Source organism: Phragmites australis, chromosome 9, assembly GCF_958298935.1.
Source record: "Phragmites australis chromosome 9, lpPhrAust1.1, whole genome shotgun sequence".
In the NCBI taxonomy this organism is placed as follows: Eukaryota; Viridiplantae; Streptophyta; class Magnoliopsida; order Poales; family Poaceae; genus Phragmites; species Phragmites australis.
The window spans coordinates 32,390,720-32,410,953 of record NC_084929.1 but is presented as its reverse complement, the minus strand read 5'-3'; the positions used below and the strand labels follow the sequence as shown (position 1 = coordinate 32,410,953).

At 47.7% G+C, this 20,234-nt stretch overlaps 1 protein-coding gene across 1 annotated transcript; it reads left to right on the top strand.

The window, feature by feature from the left end:
* Positions 1–16,324: 16,324 nt before the first annotated feature.
* Positions 16,325–17,866, top strand: LOC133929226 (O-methyltransferase ZRP4-like). The gene is made up of 2 exons (XM_062375902.1): positions 16,325–17,237; positions 17,384–17,866. Exons 1-2 carry the CDS (start codon positions 16,470–16,472, stop codon positions 17,681–17,683), a joined length of 1,068 nt encoding a protein of 355 aa, XP_062231886.1. The 5' UTR covers positions 16,325–16,469; the 3' UTR covers positions 17,684–17,866.
* The last annotated feature ends 2,368 nt before the right edge of the window (positions 17,867–20,234 follow it).

The following is a 20,234-nucleotide window of genomic DNA, read 5'->3' as shown; positions in this document are numbered from 1 at the left end:
ACCGGCTAGCCTCAATGATCCTGAAAATGGGTTCACAACTCCCTATAGTGGCCCGGCCATGAGACCCTGTGGAAATCCAGCCTTTTCTCCTACTCCGGTGAGGCCTCCGTTGGGCGCTGCCATGTTCTTCCTCTGTGCTCTACGGCGTGAGCCAGCTGGGTCGACGCAGTACACCATGGATCAGCCCCGCATAATCCTTCGGTCCATGACTCGGTGAACTCGGTCCGCGATACAGTGCAGACCAGTTGGTAGTAGGCCGAAATGGACTCGGCCCACTTCCTGGGCTGGCTCCTTCCCTCGGGCCGACCTTTCTTCCATAACCCAAGCCCAGACCAAGCAGCCCAGATCCAAATCCGGCCCTAGCCCAGTCACTGTACATGGGACCCATGAAGGATACTGTACAAAGGAACCCACCGGGGTACTGTACAGTGGGACCCACAAGTTACTGTTCAGTGGGACCACCGGTGGCCTGAATTTTTTAAAAAAATAATATTATTTCATTGGGAAATTGAAAAAAATAATAGTCAAATTCACAAAATTACAACAATAGGTACCTGTCAGCACTCGAAGTACCCACAAGGGACCTGTCGGTTCTCCATATGCCGACAACCTACATGGCAGTGGGCCCAGAGGCATGTCGGCACGTCGACAGTGTGTCTGGGGACCTGTCAGCATTCCGCGTGCCGATAGGTCCTATTTCTCGCAAACGATATTCAAAGAAAAATTCATAACTTTTTTATATAATCTCGTATGTAGATGATCTTTATATGAAAATTATAGCTATCGACGAGATCTACAATTTTGTAGCTGAACATTTTTCCATTTAAATCCGTTTAGATGCCCAAAAGGTGGCTAGAAGTTCCAGATCTAGTTTTTCAGATTTAAAATTTATAACCACATTTTGGGAATCTAAACGGATTCAAATAGATAAATGTTAAACTACAAAGTTGTAGATCTCATCGATAGCTACAATTTTCATATAAAGATCATCTTTATACGAGATCATATGAAAAAGTTATGAATTTTTCTTTGAATATCGTCTGCGGGACATAGGATCTGTCAGAACGCAGAATGCCGACAGGTCCCCAGACACACTATCGGCTTTCCGACAGACCCCCGGGCCTACTACCATGTAGGCTATCGGCATACGGAGTACCGACAGGTCCTTTGTCGGTACTTCGAGTGCTGACAGTACCTATTTTTGTAATTTTGAGAATTTAACTATTATTTTTGTAATTTTTCAATAAAATAATAATATTTAAAAAACTCCTGGTGGGCCCAACCATGAATAGTAACATTTTGTAATTTCTTGATTTAATTTTAGATTAAATCTTTCGGGAATCCTAACTTCTTCGTTCTGACTCCAATTCTGTCAATTCTTTCGTCTAAATTCATCTAAATTCGAGATCTATTGATGAGCTCATGTATCCTTCAGATACGATCAATACCGTCTATAATTCTCAAATCATACAATATTCAATTACAAGAGCACACGCACGACAATTAAACCATAAGGTGAACTCGTTTCTCGCTGTTCATGCTTCCTTGGATGTATTACTACTAAATTATTGTGATGTTTTATTGCTTAGGAACGTGGGAGAAACACCACAACCTTACTCGGACGTCACCCCTCGAAGGCCAAGTCTACTCGGACTCGAGGCTGAGCTCTAGTCATGGTCGTGGTCGAAGTCGTGGTTGTGGTCGAGTCGCAGGATAGCACGTTAGTAAAACGAGCATAACTCTCTCATACGAAGTCCGTTTTAGTCAATCGTGGACATTCTAGAAAGCTTACAACGAGCTCTTTCCAATGGATATAAGCTCGACCAAATATTCCTTATAGTATAGTCAGAGTCAAAGAAATAAGGTGATGCGCCACCGTTTTGGGACCCTCTCGGGTCTTGTAATCGTGTGGGGTCGGAGTCCAGGTTGTGCACGCCTCTTTCCATGGTTGCCAAACCCTAGGTTGACCTCCTCACATCCCCTCTATATATACACAGTAGCCATCATAGTTTAGACTCTGGTTTAGCTTAGATTATTCTGTTTTAGACAGTTTTGCAGTTTATCGGTTTGTTGAACCCTAACTCGAGTACTTCATTGGTAATTAGCAATATTCAGATTGCATCTACATATTCTTGTTTGTGTTCTCAATTCGTTTGCAGGAAAAATCTTCTTGGTGAGGTCAACCGCGTCTTGGCACGGTTGATAACCATGGAGTAGTGGTGTAGTGGTTGCGAGGGTTCTTGATCTGTTCTGATCGGAGCCTTTGGATAATCAATGTCGAAGCTCCACTAAATCGACTTATCAAATTACCTTTCGGAAGATCGGGCAAACACGCATCATCTATCTTTCTATCATAGTTTGGTATCCATTATGACTCATTTTGTTTTCCATTTGGTATTATTAGATTCTTCTATAGCATAGGCCGTCATTAATCGTAATCGCGCTATGCAGAACCGAAGGATTTTGCGGAGAACTCGGAGGATCCTAACTTCGACCAAGGATTAGAAGAAGATCGGAGAAGGAAAGTCATATATCTTTGATCATTTTGAGCCTATGTTTTCAATAATCTAGTTGATCAATTTAAAACTTGACTTATTATCTCATGTGCTATGTATTGTGGTATTTCAACTGCTTGCAATAGCTAAATCCTATCAAACAATTGCCATACCTTAAACATCATTATACTGAATCTATGTCACCCTAGGATTACTTGTTGTTATCTATATTAACGTCGGACGACGCCATGATATCTAGCATGCTTATGATGGAATACATCTCTTCGAAGATGCCGCTTACGGAATACATCTCTTTGGAGATGTCATTTCACTGAATATCAGTTCAACTCATATGCCATGAATCTTTGGTGATTGTAGAATCCTTGATAATCAGTTGGGATATGGCAGGTGGTGTGTAAAATAGGTGAAAACTGATTTGACGGGGGCAAGTAGAGTAGTCCTCTGATGAGGGTGCTCTTGGGAGGCTTAAGTTACCTGCGTGGTATTCATTGCCATCTTGAAGATGCCTGCACCGATTGTATAAGTACCAAATCATTGCGCCGTCATGCTAAGCCACCCAAGTGCAACAATGTGTCATGTTATGGGCAGGACTTGATTTTTCTATCTCCCGACCAAGCTAGACATTTTACTAGGAGGCCAGGGGAGCAACGAGAACCTAAGCGTTTGTCAGGTGCTTCATGGGATGTTCATTGAACCAGACTCTTTACAAGGGTACGTAGGCCTTGAGCACTTGGGCTGTTGTGAGGAACTGTCCAAATAATATTCTAATTAATCACCAGGAGGATCATTATTCATAATCACAACCTCGATGATTAACCAGAATATCATCCCGGTAGTCCCGGCACGTGTTTTGTGCCTAAGATCGAAACACATGCCTTTCCAACATGTACATCACAACAAAGCTTAAGAAAGAGCGAGTAATTAACATTATATTACAAGTTCTTAAGCATGCAACACGTTATCAGAATTTGCAGCAAAAAAGAGCTAGGAGGAGACTAAAACCTGCTCAACTCCTAACCAGCAAAAGAACTAAGCAGCTGAAGACTAAAAGCTATACAACAAAAGCATATGGAGCCACATGCCTTTAGGCTCCATACCAAAATACTAAGTTCGGAGGAGTGTGCTACTCCTGCCCGCCACCCTGATCGGAAGACACAAAGTAGCCAAACACCACCCCCTCCTCGTCGACCTGTGAACCTGCATCAACTTAAGGGCAGCACCCTGAGTACGAAGGTACTCGCAAGTCTTACACACTATGGGTATATAATATCCCGACTCCAAAGATTATGCATTGAGCTGTTAGCAAGAGTAGGCCACAAGGTTAAGTAAAACATATGCGGTAAGCAACCTAGACATAGGTGTGAGCAACTAACTTAACCAATATATATGAAATTACACTGCAATTACCAACTGATCATATTAAACTGAAACCACATTAGTATCAATGTATAACAAGTACCATCTCGACCACCTCCCACATATTCGAACCATAAATCACATATCCGAACCACAAACCACATATCCGAACCATACAACTGAACCAACCACGAGAACTCTACGACTAGGTGCAAATGAAACAATAGCATGCTCATGACCGAGAGCGCGACAGTTCGAACTGTTTATACATCCTGCAGGGGATACTCCTATACCCACACGACACGAGGACCATACGACTTGTGCCACCGGCCAAAGTGCACACAAGGGGGTACTCATGACAACCTTTCCCAACCAGCCCCAACTGTGTGGGGCATGCATCGCTCAGCGCGGCGATAATAGAACTACTCCCGGAGCAAACTAGTACCGCTTACAAGCCCGCCTGCTCACACCATCGATGTCCACGCCCACAAAGCCACAGTCACGAAGGTATTCGGCTCGCTTTACTATTAGATCGGCATGTGGTGAGTAAGAAAAGTACTAAAGCCAACTACCCCGACGATCGGCCTTAAACGATGCAAGCGGCCTACGGTGTCTGGGTTCCCTTCCCCGAACTACCCCCGGACTTTCCTTGAGGGCAGATGACACCCCTAACACCACCCACCTCTCGTCTCATACTCACCACTCGACCAACTAACACCAACAACCCAACACGGTAACCATTGTGAAAGTAATTTAACCTATAGCTCGCAAACGATGGGACGTTCCACTGCTCGACTTCTACCGAGGACCTATGCATTGCTAAGCATTTCGCAGCACTTTTAAGTTAGACCTTATCATGAATAAACTCAGGCTACAAGGATATAGATCAACAATAATTCAAGGCAGAGACAATGCGATCAACATAGGTTCTACCCATAAAAGCCCGACATCGACTTCCTACACATGCAAACCTATACATAAGCATAACTTATCAATATTTAGACTTTATTCCATTCAACTGACAGGGTTCAATATGATAGATGCTTGCCTTGATGCACTGGTTCACAAAGGTGCAGCACCTCAGGATCGACCTCACTCTCTGGGATTGATGGATCGGCATGCTCTAAGAAACATAACGCGTGCAATGATAAGCATAGACGAAATACAACAATGTAAGCCACAAGGTGCAAACGATGAAATACCATGAAAATATGCTCTAAAATGTAGGAAAACATTTTTACTAGCTAGAACAAGTCATAAGAAGACTAGCAAAATTAGTTTCATCCATTTTGAATTAATGGTGAATTAATGAAGCTTAAGCCTAATTAATTAGCCTCAAAAGTTAACTAATTATTTTCAGGATGGAGATATTATTAACAGGTAGTGGATGTTACAATGAAACCAACAAAATTGGTTTCATAATTTTGGAGTTCGTATGAATTAATTATGAATTTTACAAGTTATCAACCAAGGAGAAAAATCCTCTGATGAACAGTGCACCCGGATACTCCGGTCTAAGCCGGATACTCCGTTACCCTGGAGACTCTGGGTGACTCTCCGGCAGCACCTCTCTGTTATTTTCGGCAGGGGCATGCCCGAAGACTCCGGACTAGTCTAAAAACTCTGGTTTTAGGCCCAGAAATGCCTATTTTGAGCCGAAAAATGCCCGATTTGATTTGCGGTCTTCTCCAATCCAAAAGGGAACATGTTTGAGCTAGTTCAAGGGTTATAGAACTCACTTAACAGCCTATCAACTCCATTCCTAACTCAAATTCATCCAATTCCTCAATTTAGGGTTAAACTCACAAAAACTTATGAATTTCACTCTTTTGCGAAATCGACCAATCGAATCACGAATTCTTGCTATGGGGAGCCTAAGGGACTTAACCACAACACTTGTGAAGGTTAGTGAATGCCGGGTGATGACGAAAACGGTGGGAAATTGAAGAATTCTGACGTTCTTCACTTTTCAACCCTAACGCCAAAAGACATCCAAATCGGTTCAAATCCCTCGGGAATGAGCAAACAAATTGGAGGAATGGAATGCTTGTGAGCTTGTGATCGTAATGGTACCACATACTCACCTCGAATCCTTCTCTTGAGCTCGGATTTTGGGAGAGAATGAGAGAGGATGTGAGAAGGAGAGAGAGCTCTTGCTCCCTTTGCCTTGGCTGGTGGGGAGCACGGGTGGGAGTGAGGAGGAGAGAGAGAGGAGCAGGTGGGGCTGCTCCAAGGGAGTGAGTGGGGTGGTTGACCCACATTTGGGGCCCACATATTAGGGAAAAAGTCGGTTTTGACTGCGAATTCAATCCTTTTCTCTCCCGAATTCGATTCTCTCATCCGATTGACGTGAAACGAATTGCACTAGAGTTATAAAACAAAATTACACAAAATTAATCATAATTCTTAAGAAGCATAATTATGCTTAATTATGTGATTATAGAATTTGGGACGTGACAACTGTCTCGCAGTATAGTCCAGCAGAGGAAGGTGATTTGTGACAACCCAAATTCCTTACTCAGGTAAGTAAGCATCATGAGTATCATTAGCATCGTGTTTAATTGTTTTGAGCAATTTTTGACATGCAATTTAAATTAAACACAAAATGTTAAAGTTAACATTAAATGATGCCTTGTAAAGCAACTCACAAAATTGCTATGAAACATAGGGTTGGAAATAATTTTAGAAATTAGTCCACACCATCTAATGAATATTAGTGATTTTTTTTCCAAATTTTTGGGAATTATTTTGGAGTCATAAAAATTACATCAAGTTAGAAAAGGTTGCATGTTTGAAGAATTTTAGTTCAAATTTGGCTCAAGCATTTTGGGTCGAACAGGTTAAATTGGTTAGCACATGAATTATAGAATCCAACAAATTTTATCCCACAAAATTTGGAGGTTGGGAAGACCTTCATTTGGATCAGAACAGAGGGGAAGATCTTTTGCTTCTGCAGATTACTGTTCATCACGGGCCACAGTCATCCTCTCCCTCTCACAGCTCACGTCGCCGAAAAACCGGGCCACCGCACCGAGGTAGCTAGAGGTATGGGCCATCGCCTTTATCCCTTGCCTGCTCTCTCTCTTCTCTCTCACTCGGCCGCCCAGCACAAAGCAGAGCAGAGCGCAGCACAGCGCCCGCCGCCTAAATCCGCCATGCCCGCAGCCAGTCCAGCCAGGCCCGAGCCTAGTGGAGCATGGAGAAGGGAGTTAGGACCTCCTTGGTGCGGTTCCTCGTGCCAATCCGTCCCTTCACCGCCGGAATTGAGCTCTCTGCGTCGTCTTCCCCAACGTTGGCGCCTCCTTACGCACCTCACCGTCAAGCCTGCTCACCGCGGTCTCTCTGGTCCACGCAAACACCGGGTGAGCTTCCCCGCAACCTATAGATGCTTTGGCGCACTTCATTTTACCTTTTGCCCGTCGCCAGCGCGCGTGTCCGTGTGAGCCGCCCGCCGCCGCCGCCTCGGCGCACGTCGTCGGCCGAGCATCAGTCGGGCTCCTCGGCTGAGAGACAGGTCGTTGTGTTCACGAGCCTGCGTAGATATCATAGGGTTCTCATTTGGGTTGTTCACACTGCCATTCACTGCCGGCGTGCTTGAACCCGCCGCCGACAGCCACCCAACAGAGCTGTAGAACTCTATATTGATCTTGTGCCCAGAATGGCCCTAATTTCGAAGAGGTCATATAAGATGCCGCCAAACGAATTAGTGGAATTGAAGAAGAAAATTCAGGAGTTTCTTGCGAAGGGCTTCATTCATCCGAGCTCCTCACTATGGGGAAGTCCGGCGCTCTTTGTGAAGAAGAAGGACCAAACTCTTCAGATGTGTGTTGATTACCGCCCGTTGAATGAGGTCACCGTCAAAAACAAGTATCCGATGCCCGGGATCGATATTCTATTCGATCAGTTGACCGGTGCCCGGGTCTTCTCTAAGATTGACTTGAGATTGGGCTACCACCAAATCAAGGTCTGACCGAAGGATATTCCAAAGACGATTTTCTCTACCTGTTACAGGCTTTATGAGTTCACTGTCATTTCCTTCGGCTTGACTAACACACCGGCGTTCTTCATGTACTTGATGAACACAGTCTTCATGGAGGAACTCGATAAGTTTGTCATAGTTTTCATCGATGACATTCTTATCTACTCCAAGACTGAAGAAGAACATTCTGAGCACCTCCGTGTTGTTCTTGACCAACTTTGAGATCACCAACTCTATACCAAGTTCAGTAAATGTGAGTTCTGGCTCAAGGAGGTTGCCTTTTTAGGGCATGTTCTATCTAATAACGGTGTTGCAGTTGACCTGAGCAAGGTGCAAGAAGTTCTCAATTGGGTTCAACCCAAGAATGTCACTGACATCCGGAGTTTTCTCAGACTTGTGGACTATTATCGTTGGTTCATTAAGAATTTCACCAAGGTTGCCAAGCCCATGACCGAGCTCTTGAAACAAGGAAGCTTGTTCGAGTGGTCGAATGAGTGTGAGTCAGCTTTCTAGACCTTGAATAAGCTGCTCACGACCGCCCCAGTTCTCACTCAGCCTGAAGTGGACAAGGGTTTCGATGTCTATTGCAATGCTTCCCGCATAGGGCTTGGATGTGTCCTCATGCAAGAAGGTCAAATTGTTGCTTATGCCTGACGTCAATTGAAGCGCCATGAGGAGAACTATCCAACCCATGATTTAGAGCTTGCGGCAGTTATTCATGCCTTGAAGATCTGGCGTCATTATCTATTGGGAAATCTCTGCCGTATCTATACGGATCACTAGAGTCTCAAGTACATTTTTACTCAGGTTGATTTGAATATGAGGCAAAGAAGATGGCTTGAGTTATCAAGGATTATGAGCTGGAAGTACATGATCATCCCGGCAAAGCGAATGTAGTCGTCGATGCCTTAAGTCGAAACACTCATTATCATTGTCTTATGGTCTCACCCAAGGATTCCACACTCTGTGATGATTTTCGATGACTTGGACTTGAGATGGTTTCGGAGGGTTACCTTTCCAACTTGGAGGTGAAATCCTTTCTCATCGACCAAATTAAGGAAGATCAGAAGAAGGACAAGGGTATGGAAAGGATTCGTGATGAGACCAAGGAGGGGCAAGCCAAGTGCTTTACCCTGGACGACGAGGGTGTCTTGTGGTTTGAGAAGAGATTAGTGGTCCCTACAGTTCTGGAGTTGAGAAAGAAGATCCTGGATGAAGCTCATGATTCCTTGCTATCCATTCACCCAGGGAGTACCAAGATGTACCAGGATCTAAAGCCCAGATTTTGGTGGACTCGCATGAAGTGAGAGATCGCTCGATATGTAGCTGAGTGTGATGTCTGCCGAAGAGTGAAGGCCGAGCATCTTAAGCCAGCCGATACGCTTCAGCCTTTGCCCATTCCCTCCTAAAAGTGGGAGGAGATCGGCATTGATTTCATTACCGGGTTGCCAAAGACCTCTCATGGGTATGACTCAATTTGGGTCATTGTGGACTGGTTGATGAAGTGCGCTCATTTCTTGCTCGTCAAGACCACCTTTTCGGTCAAGCAGTACGCAGAGCTGTACCTCGCTCGGATTGTTTGCCTCCATGGGATTCTGTAGAAAATCATTTCTAATTGAGGCACTCAATTCACTTCCTATTTCTAGAAGGGCCTTCATGAAGCTATGGGAACCGAGCTCTTTCGTAGTACTGCATATCATCCTCAGACCGACGGTCAAACCGAGAGGGTGAATCAATTCCTAGAAGATATGTTGAGGGCTTGTGTCCTCACATATGGGAAGAAGTGGGAAATCTGCTTGCCATTTGTGGAGTTCTCCTACAACAACAGTTACTAAGCGAGCCTTGAGATGTTTTCGTTTGAAGCTTTGTATGGTCGACGATGCCAAACGCTGTTGAATTGGTCCGAATCTGGCGAAAGGGCTTTTCTCAGCCCAGATTTGGTCAAGAAGGCAGAAGAGCATGTTCTGACGATTCGCAAGTGTCTTCTCACGGCTCAGTCCCAACAAAAGAGCTATGCGGATCGCCGTAGATGAGATCTTGTGTTTGACATTGGGGATTTCGTCTATCTTAAGGTGTCGCCCCTCAAAGGGGTTCGACGCTTTCAAGTCAGAGAGAAGCTAGCACCTCGCTATGTTGGTCCATTTCAAATCATTGCTTGGCGTGGAGAGGTGGCCCATCAGTTGGACATGCCTCCGTCCCTCTCCGCCGTGCACAATGTCTTCCATGTCTCTCAATTGAAGAAATGCCTTCGAGTCTCAACCGAAGTCATTGAAGTTGCAAACCAAGAATTGCAGCTGGATCTCTCCTATTTTGAACATCCGATTCGTATTCTTGATGAAGCTGAACGGAAGACGCGGCGCAATTCAATTAAGTTTCTCAAGGTTCAATGGAGTAATCACTCCGAAGGTGAAGCGACGTGGGAATGTGAGGATCGGCTTCGCGCCGATTATCCTGAGTTTTTCTCCAAATTGCGAGTGTTGCATTAGTTTCTATTCCTCGTAGTGTGTAAATGATGCTATAGTAATATATACGTCATGAAGCACCCTACATGATGTTGTGATGCCTTCACTTTTGAGTAGATGAAGGTTCCATCGTCCCGCCCACACCACCCGTGGTTTAGTAGGAATCTTGTATTCCTGTTTTTCTTATATATGTACACAATCACCATCAAGTCACCAAGGAGACCACCCTCACTTTTTCTTTCATGAATATGACTACAAGTGGTTACTTTGTCATGTCAGTAAACAGAGGTGAGAAAGGATGATGACACCACCGTCACTCACACAATGCCCACCTTGTTATCTTGTAATATCCTCCTTATAAGATCAACTTGTCTAGGTGAATATGGCACTTAGACACCTGGGACTTTTCCCAAGGTCTGAAAGATATGCCTTACAACATTGTTGTGTCGTCTGGTAATGTCATTGTAGTCAGTTTCTGGAACTCCTAGTTTCCATGCACTCTCCCCAACTCGTATCGAATCTCGGGATGAGATTCTTTTAAGGGGGTGGGGAGTTTTGCGACAGCCCAAATTCCTTAATCAGATAATTAAGCATCATGAGCATCATTAGCATCGTGTTTAATTGTTTTGAGCAATTTTTGACATGCAATTTAAATTAAACACAAAATGTTAAATTTAACACTAAATGATGCCTTGTAAAGCAACTCACAAAATTCCTATGAAACATAGGGTTGGAAATCATTTTAGAAATTAGTCCACGCCATCTAATGAATATTAGTGATTTTTCCCAAATTTTTGGGAATTATTTTGGAGACAAAAAAATTACATCAAGTTAGAAAAGATTACATGTTTGAAGAATTTTAGTTCAAATTTGGCTCAAGCTTGGGTCAAACAGGTTAAATTGGTTAGCACATGAAATATAGAATCCAACAAATTTTATCCCACAAAATTTGGAGGTTGGGAAGACCTTCATTTGGATCAGAACAGAGGGGAAAATCTTTTGCTTTTGCTGATTACTGTTCATCATGGGCCACAGTCATCCTCTCCCTCTCACAGCTCACGTCGGCCGCCGCTTTCATTGATTTCCGCGGCCGACCACATCGCCGGAAAACTGGGCCACCGCACTGAGGCGGCCAGAGGCATGGGCCGTCGCCCTTATCCCATGCCCGCTCTCTCTCTTCTCTCTCACTCGGCTGCCCAGCACAGAGCAAAGCGCAACGCAGCGGCCGCCGCATAAATCCGCCACACCCGCGGCCAGTCCGGCCAGGCCTGAGCCCCGTGGAGGATCGAGAAGGAAGCCAGGACCTCCTTTGTACGGTTCCTCGCACCAATCCATCCCTTCCCCGCCAGAATTGAGCTCCCCGCGCCGTCTTCCCCAACACCGATGCCTCCTTCCGCACAACACCGTCGAGCCGGCTCACCGCGGTCTCTCCGGTCCAACCAAACACCGGGTGAGCTTCCCCACGACCTATAGATGCTTTGGCGCGCTTCATTTTACCTTTTGCCCGTCGCCGGAACACGTGTCCGCGTGAGCCACCCGCCGACACCGCCTTGGCGCACGTCGTCGGCCGAGCCACCGTCGGGCTCCCCAGCCGAGAGACAGGCCGTTTTGTTCACCGGCCCGCGTAGATACCGTAGGGGTTCTCATCTGGGTCGTTCACACTGCCATTCACTGCCGGCGTGCTTGAACCCACCGCCGCCGTGCTGCCACCGCCGCTTGCCACCGCTGATCGCCTTCCTGTCATCACCGGCATCCACGTGTGGCCCCACTGTGTTCGAGTGCATGTGCTGGACCTTGTGCTACCCTCGGCTGGCCGGAGTGCGCCGCTAGTGAACTGCGCCAGTGCCACCCGCCGTGGCCAGTCTGGGCGCGGGTCAAACCCGCCAGGCCCACGGTCAGCTGCCAAGGCTGGAGCCCCCTCGGTGCATAAGGTTTTTAGGGATTTTTAATCCAGAAAATGCAAAATAGAGTTGTTGTACAATTGTAAATTAGTTGAAACTTGTAATTTGCATAGAAAATTGTATATAGCTCCAAAAATTGTGAAATCAACGGCGACAAGGAATAATCATACAAAAGCTAGTAAACCCTAACATGGGATTCTAGTTTAGACAAGCATGCAATGAAGGAGTAAATAGCTACACATGAATCCTAAAACGGGAGCATGATTTTAATCCCTTGTTAACATAAAACAGTACATCGACACTTGCCTTCCTCGCTCTGCTGCTAAAAGGCTTCGAATCCTTAGTCTTCTAGACATCTGTACTGCTCTTCGGCTAATCGAACAATTATTGAAAAAACACACAAAGAAAACTACTAAGAACAGTACATAAAATAGTAAGAAAATTTGGTAAAAATCCTATAAAAAGATTCAACACATCGCTACGAGAATTTGAGCACAAGGATCGCCTAAATCGGAGCTGCAAGCAAAAAAATATTGTGGTTTGAAGTTCGAGGGGCCTTTCTGTAAATTTTACCTATTTTCTGGAAATTCTAACTTTTATTTTCTATTGAAAAATCTACGGAACCGGTGTATGGTCTCATGGACCACTGATAGAGCGTCGGTCCACCGGTCCACGGTGGAACAGAACGGTCGGCGGTGGCTTTTGCGATGGAGAGCGACCAGAGTTGGCCGGATCGGGGCTCTGGCGGCCGGATTCTCCGAAGAGCGGCAGAAGAGTGGGAGGAGAAGCTGGTGACCTCACCCAAGCGGAGTTTGGAATCGGGGCGGTGCCGTGGAGGATGGCCGGCGGTGGTGATCGGAGCGCATCAGGGAGCGGGTTCCAGCATCGAATCAAAGAAGAGGAGGCTCAGGAACTCCTCCTGGGGCAGCTGCGAAACCGGGAGGGTGATTAGGTAGACCGAAGATGGCTTGGCAGCGCGAAATGGCTGCAGCAGCGCACTACTCACCGGAGACAATGGCGTTGGCAAGCTGAGAGAGAATAAGAGGCGGGGATGGATGGACGGGGTGCACAAAAGAACGGCGAACTCAATGGCATAGAAATTATAGAGGGGAAGGGAGAGGGAGAGACGCATGGGCCAGCCGAACTTCATCGCTGGAGTTAATGGCTTTAACTCCGAGCGGGCGGAGAAATGGCAATGTCGACCATTTTGCACGATTGAAGAGGGAAAAGGGAGGGTAAGGGGCGCGTGCGCACGGTGGCTTGGTGCTCAGGTGGGAAGGCGAAGGGGAGCGGTGCCGAATTGAAGATGGCAGCAGCAGCAGGGGAGTGCGGAGGCGAGCAGCCGGAGGTAGGGGATGAGCCGGGGCGGCTCGGCTTGGCAGCTTGGCTTGGCGCGGGCCTGCTGGCCAGAGAGACAGGGAAGCAGATAGCTTGAGGAGGCCGGCTCGGCTCTGCGACTTGAGCTGGGCCCGCAGAACAGAGAGGGCAGGGCAGCAACCGGGTTGGCGAGGCCAGCTTGGCCGGATGGGCTCGGCCCAAAGGGGGGGGGAGAGGGAGAGAGAGAGAGAGAGGGAGGGAGGTCTTGGGCCGGATTGAGAAGGAAAATCGGCCCTGAAAGGATTTAAGAATTAGGAAAAAACTTTTCCATTTACTTTTGAACCTTTTTCAAAAGAGATTTTAAACGAGTGTCTTCTAGCAAATTTTTCCAAACATAATTCACACATAAAACAAATTCTTTTTAAACTCTAAACACATTTTGGAAAAGCTTTCAATTTTTTTTTAAAAATGTTATTTTATTATTTTAAAAATGATCACAATCCAAAATCGGAATTTTGGGGTGTGACAATGAGCCCCCCCTAATATTTCGGTCTGCGTCCGCCCCTGTCTGCAATGCCAAAACTGCATGCTTTGTTGAAACTATGTTGAACTATATTTAGTTAAGTGCTACATGATATAGTGATCTGAACTAAATTTTTTCCCAAAAAACTTAACTAAACTGGGCATCATCCCAACAGAGTGTCGAAGAACTGACGAATGTAAAAGAACGTGAACAGAAGCACCCAGCCGGTGCTTGCACTTGCAGTCAAAACTCAGACGAGTGTCAAAGAACTTGAACGGATCATCCGCTGCAAGCACAACAAAATAAAAGTATGCAGTTAAATAGGTGCCACAAGCATTGCTACTCTTCCAGGCAAGACTATACAAGAAGTAATCATTCTGAGATCTCACATGTATATATACTGAAATCTATCAAATTGAAGCAAATGAACTGAAGTGAAGTATACTATACTGAATCAAATATCAAAACTCAGATTCAAAGAAAAATAACCCAAAAGAAATCAGATTTAGAAATAACCCAAACAAAATCTCAAAACTCAGATTCTCACATGTCTGATGAGCAAATCATTGATCTCAGCCATGCATATTGGACTGCAGGCATGAAAAATAACCCAAAAGAAATCATTGAATTCAGATTTCAGACATGTGGGCTCCTACTTGTTTCTGGTTGCATTATTGCATGGGTTTTCATGGAAATGTTGTGGCACGAGTGATGAATTATTCCTAGAATTGCTAACATGTGGTTCTAGTTGCATCTACCATCTATCAGTTGCAGGCTTGCAGCACGCGATGAAAAGAGATATCTAAAGGGTGACTTGAGTAGCAGCAGATCCAGCAGAGCAGATATTATTCTCTAATTTAGGGTTTGTTTGTTTTTTTATTGTGATTCCAATAATTCAGATTTTGATTCTCACAATCTAGAATCTAGACTGTTAGAATCTGAATTGTACAATCTAAAATAAACAGCACCAGATTATTAGAATCTCTCCCCTCTCTCCCCCTCCCCTACAGACTCGCTCTCTGTATGCCATTGAAGGCCGAAGTTCACCATCGAGGCTGCCACCGACGAGCGCAGCCTCGACGCCTTGACCTTGATGGCCACCACGTACTTGACGTGCCTCCGCCCGAACGACACCAACGTGGCCTCCGGCACCACGGTCACCGCCAGCCCCAAGGTCCTCAGGCACGGGAAGAAGCCCCTGAACTTTGCCTCCTCGTCGCCACCATCCTCGTCGGGCTCCGGGATCAGGTTGAACTCGTCGTTGTTGGCTGGATTATTAGAATCTCTCCCCTTCTCTCTCCACTCACATCGCGCAGGAGCCGACCGCCGCGTGGCCGACTTCGCTTGGAGCCGCGTCACCATCCGCCTCGCGCTATGGGTCTACGCCGCGTTCCTTCGCCCGGGCAAGCCCCCGCCGCTAATACGGCGCCTGGGCCATTGTCACCGATGCCACCAACAGCATCGGCCGCACTATCGTGTTCCACCTCGCCGCGGCTAGGCTCGGGCTCCTCCTCGCCAGCCGCAACCCGGACAAGCTGGCCGCCGTGGCTGCGGATATCAAGGCCAAGCACCCAAAGGTCCCTGAGGTGCGGACCTTCGTGCTCAACTTCGCTGGCGAGGGGCTAGCCGCCGGGGTGGAGGCGCTGAAGGAGGCCATCCGAGGCCTCGACATGGGGGTCCTCATCAACAACGCTGGAGAGGAAATGAAGCTCGGGGGAGAGAGAGGAGAAAGAAACGAAACGTTATATTTGTAATAGCAATAGTGAGTAAATATGTGTCATAATCTGATAGAAGCGGTATTTTTCTGGATTGTGGATTATGGCATAATTTGGCCTCAGATTGTAGAATCAGTCGATTTGTTTTCGATTCTAATTTTTAAAGCTAGAATCCACGATCACAATAAAAAACAAATAGGTCTTTAGAAATGGCAGAATGTGGCCATGTGGGATAGTGAAGGACGATCGAGGTGGTGACGATGAACTTGGCAGGCAGGCAAGCACAGGGCCGTGTGATCGAGTTTAGATCTGAAAGTTTCACAAGGTAAACGTGTGGGTACTGTGGCAGGGTGCATGGTGAGCTAGCATTCAGAAACCACGTTATGGGGGGTGGGGGGGTCCGCAGCACTAGCATTGGCCGGTCTCTAGGGAAACAATATAATTCTGCGAGATCCACGTTTAACACATGCAGCTATGCAAAGTTACAAACTATTTGTTTGCACTTTGAGAACCAAACTATTTGTTTGTTGAAGTGTATCATTCAGTTGCCAACATTTTCAAAAACTTTGAAATTATTGGACGCCAGATATTCAATTGATCCCACGGGCCACGGCACGTCTATATAAACAGCTTAACGTGATTCTCTAGATCCATCCACCCTTCCATCCATTAGAAAGGAAAACAGCAGTAGTAGTGCACCATGGCGCTCACCACGGGCACTAGCCAAGCCTTGCTCGATGCTCAGCTCGAGCTTTGGCACACCACCTTCGCCTATGTCAAGTCCATGGCGCTCAAGTGCGCTCTGAACCTCCGCATTGCCGACGCCATCCAACTACATGGCGGCGGCGCCACTCTCCCCCAGATAATCGCCAAGGTCACGCTCCACCCGTCCAAGATCCCATGCCTGCGTCGCCTCATGCACGTGCTCTCTGTCACCGGCATCTTCAGCATCCAGCAACCGGCTGATGACGGCGGCGAGCAAGTTTATGGGCTCACACCGGTATCCCAACTTCTGGTTGGCTCCTCGAACTTGACTCCCTTCATGACCTTGGTGCTGGATAGCCTCGTTGTGTCCCCCTTCCTTGACCTCGGCGCATGGTTCCAGCGCGAGCTCCCAGGTCCGTCCCTCTTCGAGATGAAGCACGGGCAGAGCATGTGGGATTTCATCAACCAAAACTCAGCGTTCTGTGCCCTCGTCGACGGAGGGATGGTCTCAGATAGCAGCTTCATCATGGACATCGTCATCAAGGAGCGCGGCGACGTCTTCCAGGGTATAAGCTCCCTGGTCGACGTTGCCGGGGGGCTCGGCGGCGCAGCCCAGGCCATAGCAAAGGCATTCCCGCATGTCAACTGCAGCGTGCTGGATCTCCCGCAAGTCATCGCCAGTGCTCCCGCTATCACTAATGTGAAGTACACTGCCGGTGACATGTTTGAGAGCATTCCATCGGCAAACGCTGTCTTCCTCAAGGTATGTCGTTCAGTATTATTTTATGTAGAGTTGTTACGGTGCTTGGGGGAACCTCAGGTTCCTTCACCTCCAAAATGTTTTCACGGTTGATCTTGATAAGGGCACTTTTGGAACATCATTTGTCACTTCTGTTTATTTGATGTCAGTGGGTTTTGCATGATTGGGGCGACGCAGAGTGTGTCAAGATACTAAAGAACTGCAAGAAATCTATACCTCCCAGAGATGCAGGAGGAAAAATCATAATATTAGACATGGTGGTTGGAGGAGGGAAGTCAAATCTAAAGCACCAAGAGACGCAAGCGCTATTTGATGTCCACATGATGATTATGAATGGCGTCGAGCGAGACGAGCAAGGGTGGAAGAAGATTATTTTCGAAGCCGGATTTAGCGATTACAAAATCATGCCCATTCTAGGTGTTCGATCCATCATCGAGCTCTACCCATAAACATTCGGTAATACACCTGGTTAACTCGCATGGAGCTGGCCCTTGTTAATTTGCAGTCCTACATAATAAGTGTGACCGTGGTGGTCAACCACATCGTGCCCACTGAATGTATGATTCCGCGCATATTATGTACCTGGAAATTGTACCGCCTATGTACCTGTCTATGAAAGTTCACTTTGATCATGTGTTGCGTTAATTCCAAAACGAATGTATGGGTTAACACGTTCAAGGCGCGTTTTGCCAGCTTTTAAGCAGAACGCACAAGGGCTGTGACCAGAGGCGCAAGTGAGCATGAATGCAATGTTCGAGTTAATCCAGTTGCATATGCATGTCTTAGGTTGCATATAGTGCACGTTTGTATGATCCCGGGTCATGTGTGGCCAGAGGCGTGTTTGTTCACGGCGTGGCCCGAGTAAAACTCATCTAGTCAGCGCCATGACGTTCATCGGCAGCACGTAGCGGACTACGCCGAGGAAAAAGGGCCCGTCGCGCACCATTAACGTCGTGGCGTGGCGATCGGGCGTTAGGTGCCCATGCATGCATGTTTGTTATCCTTTAAATGCATCAAGAAAACAACAGAAGGAGCAACGCAAAAACTCCAGTTTCCTTCTACCTCTCGCGTGCGTGTTTGCTCTCGTTCTTCTCAGCGTATTGTGATCCAGGCCGTGATCGAGCTCAGCTCCAACACGTGGTATTAGAGCCATGTCGGCGGGGGAGAGCGACACCGAGACGCTTGTCGGTTCGCCAAAGGGACCGGCCTTCGGCGACACCAGTGGCGTAGCCGGCGGCGACGGAGGCGTCATCCGCGAGGTCGTCATGGAGCGGATCGTGAAGGAAACAACGGCAAGCTCGGCGCTCGTCTACCCGGAGCTAACACGAACGAACTACGGCGAGTGGGCGCTAGTCATGCAGGTTAACTTGGAGGCGCAAGGTTTGTGGGATGCCATTGAGAACGGCACCACAGATCGCCGGGAAGATCGGTTAGCTCTGGCGACACTACTTCGGGCGGTGCCAGCCGGGGAGATGCGATCCACGTTGGCACGGAAGAAGTCCGCGAAGGAGGCGTGGGACTCCATCAAGATCGTGCGCATGGGCGTTCCAAGAGTCCAGGCGTCAAATGCTCAGAAGCTTCTGAAGCAATTCGAGGTCATCAAGTTCAAGGAAGGCGAGGCAGTCGACGAGTTCGCAATGTGAATTTGCGCACTCGCCAGCGACATACGAAGCCACGGCGAGCAGCTTGAGGAGGTACGAGTCGTCAAGAAGATCCTTCGGGTTGTGCCGCCCCGTTACCATCAGATCGCTCTCTCAATCGAAACACTGCTCGATCTGAGCTCGATGTCGGTTGAGGAGCTCGTAGGGCGGCTCCGCGCAACGGAGGACCGGTACAACGACAACGGTGATGTCGTGGACAACTCTGGCCAGCTACTGATGGCAGAGGAAGACTGGATGGCCAAGTGGAAGCACAAGCTGAACATCGACGGAGGGTCGAGCAGCGAGAAGGTCGGTGGACAAGCTCACGGGAAGAACAAGAACACGGGTCGAGGCGAGAGGCGTGAGACCACCGTGAAGCTGACATTGGAAGGAACACCACGGCGGAAGGGTAAATGCCGGAACTGCGGCATCTACGGACATTGGGCCAAAGAATGCAAGAAATCAAAGAGGGAAAGGCGTGAAGAGGTTCACCTGGCCAAGGCCGACATCGACCAGCCGGCACTGCTGCTGGCAACGGTGAGTGTAGGCCAGAACGTGATCATGGAGTCACAGGTCGTTCATCTGAACGAGGAGCGCGTGATCCCATCCACCTACAACGACGATAACATGTGGTACCTGGACTCCGGGGCCAGCAACCACATGACCGGGAAGCGATCAACTCTCGCACATCTCGACGAGTCAGTGCGTGGCACTGTTCGGTTCGGAGATGGATCGGTGGTGGACATTTGTGGTCTCGGATCCGTGGTCATGGAAGGGCGGCGAAAGGAACACAAGGTATTGACCGATGTATATTACATTCCTAAGTTGAAGAGCAACATTGTGAGCCTAGGGCAGCTGGAGGAAGGCGGGTGCAAGATCGTGCTTGAGGACGGCAAGCTGTGCGTGTTCGATCGGGAATGCACGTTGTTGGTCGCGGCGCCGCGCACCCTCAACCGACTATACACGGTGAGGCTGACATTGGCGGCACCCGTCTGCCTTCTCGCCAAGGCGGACGACGTCGCGTGGCTGTGGCACGCGCGTTACGGTCACCTCAACTTCAGGGCACTCCGTGACCTCGGCATCAAGAACATGGTCGACGGGATCCCGGTGATAAATCGGGTGGAACAAGTCTGCGAGGGCTGCATGCTCGGGAAGCAGCACCGTGCTCCGTTCCCACGGGAGGCGGCGTACCGGGCAGAGCGCGGCCTCGACCTCCTCCATGCCGACTTATGCGGTCAGATCACTCCTCCAACGCCCGGCGGGAACAACTATTTTCTCCTCGTCGTGGACGACTATAGTCGGTTCATGTGGGTGGAGCTTCTCAAGACAAAAGATCAGGCGCTTCACCACATCAAGAAGA

Excerpts from the sequence above, each read along its gene's own strand:
- LOC133929226 (XM_062375902.1), top strand. The coding sequence starts at position 16,470 with ATGGCGCTCACCACGGGCACTAGCCAAGCCTTGCTCGATGCTCAGCTC. Across the intron at positions 17,238-17,383 it reads CAAACGCTGTCTTCCTCAAG|TGGGTTTTGCATGATTGGGG; the intron begins GTATGTCGTTCA and ends ATTTGATGTCAG.